Raw genomic sequence first — 10,564 nt, forward strand, 5'->3', positions numbered from 1 at the left:
GACCTTTAAACTGGAGACTCTGCATATCCTGGTGAGGTACCTGCATAATTTATAAGGACTTCCGTCAACATCGATTTGAGCGTATTAGGATGGCCTCGGGTTGCTGACGGGAGAGACATCATGTTGTCAGCATGGGTTGATGGAGAGCAAAGTGACGTCGAATTCGGGAAAACACGCCAAGTCCTCCGCCGATGCCTTGTCGGGACTCGGAAAGCGTTGAAGAACGCGCCAATCACATGGAACCCTTAGCGTCTCTGGGACCAGGGGTGTGTGTGTCCAGGACCGGATCGGAAGGCATCACAAGGAAGCCCCTCAACTGTCTCCCAACCAAGCACTTTACTGCCGCGAACATTCATGCCGCCGGGAGTCCTTCGAATTCAGGAAGACGATGGGAGCACGTCAACACGAATCACGCCCTCTCTTACTTTCCATCACTCCATCTTCAACATGCCACAGGAAGCAAGCTGAACACCAATACCTAGCTAGTTAACTGTTACAGACGAGCATCACGGCGGTTCCAACGATCGACAAATCACGATCAGTCCGGGACCCGCCACCAACTGAATACCAACCCATTTCCCGCGATCCCCGGCGAGATTTCGCAACCCAATTTACAAACCCCCATCGCCTCGCGCTGCCCCCGTCCACATCCACCGCGAAACAATCAACAGCGCCCTCACTCGCGCAATCCTCCTTCTCGTCTTAACATGCCGCCGCTTCCACGACAAGACGACGGTCGTTTTCCGCGCGCGAAACAAGTCCGCATTCCGGCGCGCCGCTGCGCGAGCTCTCCCGCTCCAGATGCACCATAACCTATTCTTGCGCTGGTCCGTCTACCGCGTCGGCTCGCGCAACCCTGCCTTTCTTCCGCCCCTCGCCCTGCCGTGTCGTTCCCTGTGGGTCCGAACGAGCTACTCTCTCCGCTCACAGGTTTTCGGCTCTCGGTTGCATTGATGCCGGTATGACGACGACTAAATAAGCGGCGATATCAAGATGGGTTGCCGTCGATCGCCATAGGTTGTCGTCGTCCTGGCGCTGGCGGAGAAGGTGTCGCAACCTGAAGGTAGTTGAGTTCCATCTCGGGGTGGAATAACCACTGTAGTGACAGCATTGGGTTTGCGGTTGCCTCAATCGCCACACTGGCGCGGCGAGGGCCATGTTTCGCCGGCTAGTCGAAGCGTTAGCTCGTGCATTCCTGCGCGCGAAGCGGGTTGCTTTGCGTCGTTGAATCACAGCGGGAAGTGGCGTGGAATGTCACTGGCGATGCCTCTGCAGGCGTCCGCCGACGTATTTCAGGTGGACTCTCTGTGGAGTGGGGATGGGTGAGGGGGACGCTGGAGGACGTGCTCGGGTGGAGAATCATGCTTGCGGAGGAGCGCGACTTCGAGTGCCACGAGCAAGAGGAAGGCGGCGGCTATCAAATGCCAAGCTGGATGCTCACCTGGTGCCCTGAAAACCCATGGCATACCACAACCTTGCTCTGAGAACCACCCGAGATCGCGCTGCAATCCGAGCTTCACGTCGGCACCGATGGACCAAGGTGGATCGTCTCAGGACTGATGTCCGGCTCGGCTCGACTTGACTGCCACCGCCCGCGCAAGCGGTCAGGGACGGAGCCGAGGCCCACGAGTGTCGGCGGTGGAAGCTGACCATGATCACCCAGGCCTTGCCCGTCGGCGTTTGTCCCCGGACTACCTCCGGAAACACGCATCAAGAGTGCCATGGTGTTTTGGGGAAGGGGCGGGAGCCAGGGGGAGGGGGAGCAGAATCAGGAGGCGAGTGCATGTGCTTGGCTTGCTGGCTCGCTCCGGGCGGTAGAGCTAAGGGGGCATTTGAGAGAACCTGCCGTGTAAGGCGTGCCAGGGCACTGTCATCCTTGAACCGTTGGCGTTGGGGATTCGAGGTGCTATTTCTGCTGGGGCTCTACTCGTCTTGCGGCTGTGTTGGGTTCTATTCTCCTGGCAGTTCGGCATACACTGTGTTGTACATCATGACATCCTGGTTTAAAGTATGTTTGCCATTTTAGATCCTGAAGTGCCCTTTGGGTGAGTACGGTCGACAATTACCTAGGGCAGTACGAAATAGATCCAACCCGAACAGACCTCGACGGGATATCCCCAGCTGCCTCTGTCGCGACTTCGACTGCAATCATCTGGGTGCTTGGAACCTGACTCCATTGTGTTTTCGCGTCCAAATTTAGCAACACCGACTGCGGTGTACAGTGCACCCAACCATGCAATTGTCCCAACGCCCCTCCCCGACGCCGGCACCCAGCTTCTCACGTCGGCAGCCCGTGTTGCCGCCCTCGTTTATCCAGCATTTGCCATCGAGCCCGATCAGCCCTGCTCTTCGAATCCCTCACCTGCGCATGGCAGCAGCAGCAACACCACGACGACAACGACGACGGATAACAACACAAACAACAATGCTGGAAGCAACGGGGAAAGCAGCAGAAGCGGAGGCAGGAGGAGGGACGAGAAAGCCCGGAAGCGGAAGATATGAGTCAAGCGCAACCTGAGCAGCGCAGTCTCCTGGAACACACACACACGCACAAGGTTGCACAAACTGAACAATCATAAGGATAAGGCAACTTGCGGGTTGGAAGCGTTCGGGGTTGTCAACGGCACTTACCGATGAATACAGGCCTGTCGTGGTTTCCGTTGTTGAATGCAGAAGACGGGACTGACCGTGAGCTCCGCTTCTCGTCCTCTTCTTAGCTTCCTTTTCCCTCAACCCTACAGTGCAATTTGCGTGTTAGTTGGTTCTGAGCAGGTGCCGATCAGTGTTTGCGATGCGTTCCTAGAGGTAGTGACCAGGGATTGAATCCTGCCATGATCAATCAGCCTGCAGCGTCAATCCACCGCTGATTTCAGGTGGATGGCCCCCCATTGCAAACATCCAACTCATAAAATGCGGGTGAGATGGAAGTCCAGGGTAAATGCGGCATGAAATTGGAGATGAGTGAGTAAGGCTGAGGAGGCTGTCCCAAGGCTCCGGTCAGTTCAGGAGCTGTGTGGGAAGGCCTCCAGTTGAGCCCCTGCCTGTTCGAATTGGGCAATGCCGTCTCCATACTAGAGCAGCTACGACAGGTGATGGACCAGGCGGGTTCGTATGCCAGGGGGGAGGTACCCTCGCTGAACGAGTCTAGGCGGGCTAGGGACGATAAGAATGCCAACGGATGGTGGTCAAATGCCTTGGAAAGAACCGGGCTGGTGCAGGCGAGGGGGGTGGCGGCCGTGCTGGGGGCCGGTGCGATGGCGTTTCACTCTCTTGAGGGGGCGTTGAGGGAGCTGAGGCGGTTGGATGACGCTGAATGGGAGATTATGAGGAGAAGGGAGCTTACGGCGGGAAGCTTTACGGAAGATCCGTCCTGGAATCACTAGACCGACGAGGAGAGAGCGGAGCGGAAGAAGCTCGCCAGGCTGAGCCGATGCGCGAAACAGGAGGTGTGGGAGGTTATGGGGGCCTGAGGGACCTGAGACCGCCGTGTGGTTTGTTTTGACTATCCTGGAGAGGTACGGCACGGCTTCCAGTCTGGCGGGTTGGTCCTGTCATGAGGAGGGAGATACTAACCAGTGGTGTTGCAGTCCCTGTGACGACGATGTCGCCACGAGTCAAAGGAACTTGTGATCTGCGGTTGCCGAGATTGTTGCCAAGGATAACGCGCTGTCGAGGAAGGTCAAGAAACTGTATCCGGAGCCGGTGGCTGGCCTGCTCGGGAAGATGCTGCTTCAGCAACCGGAGCACTCAATTCTCGCATCAATGGCGTGGGAGTCTCCTGCCATGTCGACATCGGCGACGACTCCGACTCCGACTCCGAGCCAGGGCCGCCTACCCCGTCCTCGTCCGAGCTTCCTTTCCCGGACACCATGCTTGAAGGATCTTTTGCCACCCTGGCAGAAACAGCCCTCGGTGACATTCTTATCCCAGTTCCAAACGCAGAGTCCGCTGAGCCCAACCACTCGACGGCTGCAAGTGGTCGTGACAGCACGGCCCCCGAATCCAGCCACGTATCACCGACCCCGCCAGACTCAGCCGGCTTCAGAGTCGTAACTGTCTCCTGTGCCGGCACCAACATCTCCCCCGTCCGCTCCGACGCCCTGCCGCAACCAACCCCAGAAACCGCGATCTCAGCAGACGCCGTCTTCCAACTCCCTGGAGTAACAGACTAGGTTGTCCTCGACTTCTTCGGCCGCGCCCTGCACGTCTGGCACCGCTTCGCGCGCCATTCCCTCCCTCATCACAGCGACGACAAACTGTTGAGCTCAAGCAGGGACCAACACTCGCCGAGTCACAATTGGAAACTCGAAAGACTTTTCGCCTCGGCACTTCCGCGAGCTTGCATGCCAACAGGGTGGATGCTCGAGCTCAGCTGGCTCGGCTGGGGAATGAGCAGGTGACTAGGATGATTGGGCTTGTGGTGGGCGAGCTGGAGAGGAGGTGTCTCCTTTCGTTGATTCGCCTTCGGGGAGTCCTTCGAGCTGGGTGGGTGGTGAGCAACAGGAGAGTATAAACTCGGGGTTGGGACAGGGGTCAGCAAGACTCTCGACTGTGCAGATTGAGAGTGTCAGTAGTCGGTGGTCGGTCGAGGCGGTTTATAAGGCGAGGGTTTTTGACTGACCGGTGTGATGGAAAAATGTGCACGAAGTGCGGTGTTCAACCGGATGTTATCTTGGCCACGGGTATCTTTGCACGGTTGGGCATCCCTCTTCAAATCGGCCTCCGGGGCGATACGGTAAGCAGTCTGTCTACCTGGCTGAACAAGGGCGTAGCATCGGGTTTCCCGCTGCGTTTCGTTCCGGTTAGCCAAGGTACTCCAGGTCGCTTTCTGCCGCTGGTTATCGGTGGGAGCTTCCAATTTGTATTTCGTGCACAAAGTTCCCTAATTAGTCCGCCGGCAGGCCTGATGGCCTGGGGTTGTGATGATCAGAGTTTAATGTAGTTTCTGGGATTTGGGTGAAGCCCTCAATTGGCATTTGCACCATCAGTAAGGTACAGTACCATTGAACTCTTCTCAAATCACACTTTAAACTGACATGGACTTCCTTCGGTGTCAGCTCATTATGCAAAATCTCGCTTCATAAGAGAAGGCCTGACCCCGAACCCTTGCCATCAACTCACACTTGATTGATCAGCGTCTAGTTATTCAAGTGTATGGCTAGTCCTCCGAATGCAGCTTACCTTGTTGAACCGGTCAACTTCTCGAACACCGATCGAATCTCCAAGCGGGGTTGGCGTTGTTCCGAGTCGTTAATCAGCCATCAATGACGAGAGCTCCATCTATTGGTGACATCATGCGCCCTCCCCCCTTCCATTGTGAGCTCTTGACACCAGACACTAAAAGCCTTCGGCCTCTCCAATGCTCCCACAACTGCTCCAGCGACTTCTCCAGTGCAAAAGCAAAAGTAAGTGTAGAAGCTTGACCGTAAACCTCACCAAAATGGCCGCCACACTCCTCCCGCATCCCCCCCAGAAACCGCATTCCATCCACTCGTACGCCGGGTTGGCTAAGCCCCCCCACCTCACCCGCCTCGAGGAGACCACGCACAAGGTGGGCCAGGTCGAACCGCTCAGCATCGACGTCGACGACGCCCACGGCGGCTTCGTCCCGGGCTTCCTGCACCTCCCGCCGGACTTCTTCACCAACCCGCCCGCCGCCACCGAATCCGAGGGCGGCGGAGGAGGCACCACCACCACTGGCACCAAACCAGCAGCGGCCCTCCCTCCGCACCACCACCGCACCGCCGCCATCCTCCTCTCGGGCGCCGGCGGCGGCGTCACGGGCCCCAGCTCCATCTACCTCTCGCTCGCCTGCAAGCTAGCTACCCTCGGCCGCGGGATCCCCTGCCTGCGGCTCGACTACCGCTACCCGGCCGTCACGGAGCCGTGCGTGTGCGACGCGAAAGCGGGCATGGCCTACCTGCGCGACATGTACGGCCTCGACCGGTTCGTGCTGGTCGGGTGGTCGTTCGGCGGCGCCGTGGTGTTTACTGCCGCCGAGGACGATCCGCACGTGGTGGGGTGTGCGACGGTAGCGAGCCAGACGGCCGGGACCGAAGGGATCAAGAGGCTTGCGCCGAGGCCGGTGCTGTTGATGCATGGGAGCGGGGATAATACGTTGAGTGTTGGGTGTTCGCAGCGGTTGTACCATAATTATGGGGCAGGGGACAGGATGTTGCAGGTTTTTGAGGGGGATAATCACTCGTTGAGCAGGAATGCGGAGAGGGCGGAGGAGATGCTGTGTGAGTTTGTGGCGCGGTGCGCGGGCGTCAGGGTTGATCCGCAGGAGAGGAAGAATGTGGTCGAGGCGGAGCTGGTCGACGAACGGGAGAGACATGAGTTGATGGAGAAGGGTGGTGATCTGAGGGCCCCCGAGAGGGAGGACTAGCCGGTAGTGAGGAACGGGTGGCTGTGAACAGAATGGAAGTGCTGCTTGGCGGGTGAGTGTACTATATTGTTCAACATTGGATATCAAAGTGGGTGGTCACATTCAGGGGCTAGGGGCCAAAACGGTGAGTGGCAGCATGGAGGCAGAAATTGTTCAGAATCATAATGAGAGTTATAGCTGTACAAAGGGAGTTCAAACTCCCGTTTCGGACAAAGTACAGCTTCCGTACGCTGTTGACCATGACTCGTTCTGGTGCTGCCTCCTACTATCCTCATTGCCCAGTGCAGTTCAGGCTAACGTGGAGGCTACACTAAGGTACACTCACTGTCCGTAAGGTAGGGCGGCAGCGACTCGAAGCCAACTCCCGATTCCCAAGCCGAGTGAGATGCGGGGAACGGAGCTAGGGGAGGCGGCGACTCAGATCCACCTACCCCGACAGCTTGGCCCAGGGAACGTCTGTGAAACCCCAGTGCAATGGGAGGGACCGACGGGGCTACTGACGGGTACATCCTTGAGCTCCGGACTTGACATCGTGGGCACCCTAAACGCGAGCGCGAGCCACACAGAAAGTAATCTGCGTCAACAAGAGATAACCTACCTGAGCTACCGAGCTTAAAATACCCCGACATTGCCACTGGGCCACAAACATCTTATGGCTTCACCTAACACCAACCATGACCACCGAGACCGAGAAAATCGACGTCCTCATCTGCGGCAGCGGCTCGGCCGGCCTCTGCGCGGCCGTTTGGCTATCCCGGTTCGGCATCCGCTACAAGATCCTCGAGCGGCGCGCCGGCCCCCTCCGAATCGGCCAGGCGGACGGCGTGCAGACGCGCACCGTCGAGATCTTTGACAGCTTTGGCATTGCCGAGGACCTGCTCAAGGAGGCGTACCATGTGCTCGAGGTGGCCTTCTGGGCGGCTGATCCCGCGGCCCAGGGGATCAAGAGGACGCGGTATGCGCCGGACAAGGAGACCAAGATCAGTCATCAGCCACATGTTATTCTCAACCAGGCGCGGTTGAATGAGCTAATGATGGGGCAGTTGGGCCGGGTACCGCCGGTCGAGTATGAGTGTGAGGTTAAGGGGGTTGAAGTTGATGATCACGCAGCAGGGGATCAAGACGCATATCCCGTGAGGGTCATGGCGGTGAAGGATGGCCGGGAGATAGCGTACCGGGCCAAGTATGCGTTGGTAGGTTATTCCCAAGTTCTTCTCTCCTCTATCGTAGCTGCCTGGCTAACAAGCTCAGGGCTGCGACGGCGCCCACAGCGTCGTCCGCAAATCGCTTGGCTTCAAAATGATCGGCGACAGCAGTGACGCCGTATGGGGCGTCATGGACGTCTTCCCGCGCACAACCTTCCCTGACATACGCAGAAAGTGCGTCATCAACTCGACGGCCGGCAGCATCCTCGTCGTGCCGCGCGAGGGCGACGCCATGGTCCGCCTGTACACCGAGCTGCCGCCCGGCACCAAAGTCAGCGACGTTACCCTCGAGAGCCTGCAGCGCCACGCCCGCAAAGTGTTCATGCCATACACCATGGACTTTGACGAGACGCCCTGGTGGTCTGCCTACGCCATCGGTCAGCGCAGGGCCGACGTCTTCCACCGGGCCTTCCGCGTGTTCCTCACCGGCGACGCCAGCCACACCCACTCGCCCAAGGCCGGCCAGGGCATGAACGTCAGCCTCCAGGACGGATACAATATCGGCTGGAAGCTGGGCATGGTCCTCACGGGGCGGGCCCGGGGGGAGTTGGTCGAGACATATGTGCTGGAGCGCGAGCGGACGGCCCGGGAGCTGATCGACTTTGACCGCGGGTTCACCAAGCTGTTTGACTCCCGGTACCGCGAGGAAAACAACGTGACGCCGGGGCAGGTGGCCGAGCAGTTCGTCAGGGCTGGGAGGTACACGGCTGGCCAGTCGGTGCACTACGATGCTTCGGTCATTACGATTGTTGGGGACCGGGACGGGGAGATTGCATCTGGATTGACCGTGGGAATGCGGTTTCCGAGCGCGCAGGTAGTTCGGTTCTGCGATGCCAAAGCTACGCAGTTGGTTAAGGGCCTTCCGGCGCAGGGGCAGTGGTATGTCGTGGTGTTTGCGGGAGACATAACACAGCGGGAAGTGGCCTCGCGGTTGAAGAAGGTTGGCCTACCTTGTTCTGAGGCAGGGATTGTCGACTTGCAGTTAACCCACTTCCCAGGTGTCTGACTCCCTCGAACTGACTGCTCAGCGCTTCACGCCGCTTGGGGCGTACCCGGATAGTGTCATTGACAGGGTCCTGGTGATTGCGTCAGACCGGAAGAGGGTCGAACAGGAGGACATCCCAGAGTTTTTCACCCCTGTGACGGGCAGATGGGGAATGCGATGTAAGTCCACCGTGCCAAGCTCCTGCCTGCCTTTGATTAGCAACAAGCAGCGATACTGACTTTATTCGCAGGTTTGACCAAAGTATATGCCGACGAGGAAAGCTACAACTCTGGACATGGACAGGCGTATGAGACTTACGGTGTGGACCCTCAGATGGGAGCACTAGTGGTTGTGCGGCCAGATCACTGTGGGTGAACCTAAACAACTGTTAACGATGGATGCTGACTCAGGTGAAGATGTGGCCAGACTTGCTCCCCTGGAGGAGGCTGACTCAATACGGCAGTTCTTCGATGCTTTCCTGGTACCTGTGGCGCTGAGCTGAGACAGTGCGCCTTGTATGTAAGAGCCTGAGCGTTGCAACACAAGAAGGCAGCCAGGCTGAGCCAGAAAGTCACTCAGCAGTGTTCGACCAACGGTCACGTATTTCTCTTCAACCATTGCCGACCTGGAAATTAGGTGTTTCGGTCAAGAAGCGAGCTCTGTTGGGCTTTGGCATGGGCAGCACAGCAGTAGGGCTCTCTGCTGGTCAGGCGCCAGGCCGGCGGCCGCATCATGGACTGCAGCAATGGAACACAGCATAGGGCGTGTTGTAGGCTGGAAGGCACACGCGTGAGTCAATGCAGCACTGGGGTGAGTCTGCTGTTGCAACTTTGAACTCTTCAGCAGGTCTAAAACGCACCGTGGCAACACCGTGAGGTCATGTTGGTCACTTGCAGCAACGTGGCTCGCGGCCACACTGACGGGATGCCTTGTCTCATGCCTTGTATACGTTGATTAATGTACAGTTGAGTAATAGTTACCTATATCATATCTAAAGTGCCCCATCCGAATCACTACTCTTACACCATGTTCCTTCAACAAAACTTGAGGATGTGCACTCAAAGAAAGAACTAATTCCCGATCGTTCAAAGCCTCAAAACAAAATATTGCTAGAGCAATATGCCTTGCTATACTGAGACGAAAAAGCAGCTGGGCGTATGTCTATCCCTACTAAAAATCAGGCGCTGCCTCGATCGACGCAGCCCTACTCTCACAACACGGATTGCTGCCATGAGGATTAGCAGCGGGAGAGTCATGAAAAGAGGGGCAAGGCTGCTTGACGGGAGGTGCGATGACTTAGAGTAAAGGGATATATAGATATATATGGCTACCCTCGAGGGCCGGGCAGCGATATACATCAGCAAGCGGTTTGAAACCAGACAGTGGGACTTTGAGGCGTCGGAGAACTGGTGCCGGGTGTGGATTCCCGAGATGGATCTCGGCCAGGGAAGCCGTGGCTTTGAACTGTGGTCTATCTACAATCCTCCAAGCAGCAAGGAAGTGCCGAGTGCCCTCTCCGGCCGGCCGAAGCCGAATCACCAAGTGGTTTTGGCGGGAGATTTCAATCTACAATACCCCCTATGGGACAAGTTCGAGCGATACGACAGAAGAGCCGAGGGCCTGCTACGGCTAAGCTCCCACTAGGATCTCGTCATCCGGACGCCGAGAGGAGCAGTCACACGAGCTCCACAAGGGTAGTAGCGAGGTCGTACGTCAACCATTGACCACTTATGGACTTCGGCAGACCTACAAACAGTCCACTACGGCGAGGAGTGCCGGGAAAGTCAGACCATTACCCACAGGTGCTCGAGGTAGGAGAGGGGACGGACCGAGGCCAGCCCAGCCAGCCGGGTGGAACTGGAAGGAAATGGATAAGAAGAGAGTGAAGGTAGAGTCAGAATTTCTTTACAAGGCCATTGGCCTCACAGACACAGGGCCGGACCGCCTGATGATCAGAATTCGGACGGTCGACGGGCTGAGCGAGGC

At 57.6% G+C, this 10,564-nt stretch overlaps 4 protein-coding genes across 4 annotated transcripts; all 4 read left to right on the top strand.

Moving 5' to 3' along the window:
* The first annotated feature begins 3,440 nt into the window (after positions 1–3,440).
* N657DRAFT_649305 (uncharacterized protein) lies at positions 3,441–4,620 on the top strand. Its single transcript, XM_062793693.1, has one exon. It carries the CDS (start codon positions 3,870–3,872, stop codon positions 4,170–4,172), a length of 303 nt encoding a protein of 100 aa, XP_062644010.1. The 5' UTR covers positions 3,441–3,869; the 3' UTR covers positions 4,173–4,620.
* A 472-nt stretch (positions 4,621–5,092) lies between these two features.
* N657DRAFT_649306 (alpha/beta-hydrolase) lies at positions 5,093–6,592 on the top strand. Its single transcript, XM_062793694.1, has one exon. The coding sequence runs from the start codon at positions 5,441–5,443 to the stop codon at positions 6,386–6,388; it is 948 nt and encodes a 315-aa protein (XP_062644011.1). The 5' UTR covers positions 5,093–5,440; the 3' UTR covers positions 6,389–6,592.
* Positions 6,593–6,872: 280 nt separating this feature from the next.
* N657DRAFT_603226 (uncharacterized protein) lies at positions 6,873–9,518 on the top strand. Its single transcript, XM_062790141.1, has 5 exons — positions 6,873–7,581; positions 7,640–8,533; positions 8,592–8,757; positions 8,829–8,945; positions 8,995–9,518. The coding sequence occupies exons 1-5, from the start codon at positions 7,063–7,065 to the stop codon at positions 9,078–9,080; spliced, it is 1,782 nt and encodes a 593-aa protein (XP_062644012.1). The 5' UTR covers positions 6,873–7,062; the 3' UTR covers positions 9,081–9,518.
* A 209-nt stretch (positions 9,519–9,727) lies between these two features.
* On the top strand, positions 9,728–10,334 carry N657DRAFT_164129 (uncharacterized protein). The gene has a single exon (XM_062786042.1). The coding sequence runs from the start codon at positions 9,902–9,904 to the stop codon at positions 10,220–10,222; it is 321 nt and encodes a 106-aa protein (XP_062644013.1). The 5' UTR covers positions 9,728–9,901; the 3' UTR covers positions 10,223–10,334.
* Positions 10,335–10,564: the final 230 nt, after the last annotated feature.

This window comes from Parathielavia appendiculata (assembly GCF_033297405.1).
Source record: "Parathielavia appendiculata strain CBS 731.68 unplaced genomic scaffold N657scaffold_18, whole genome shotgun sequence".
Lineage (NCBI taxonomy): Eukaryota > Fungi > Ascomycota > Sordariomycetes > Sordariales > Chaetomiaceae > Parathielavia > Parathielavia appendiculata.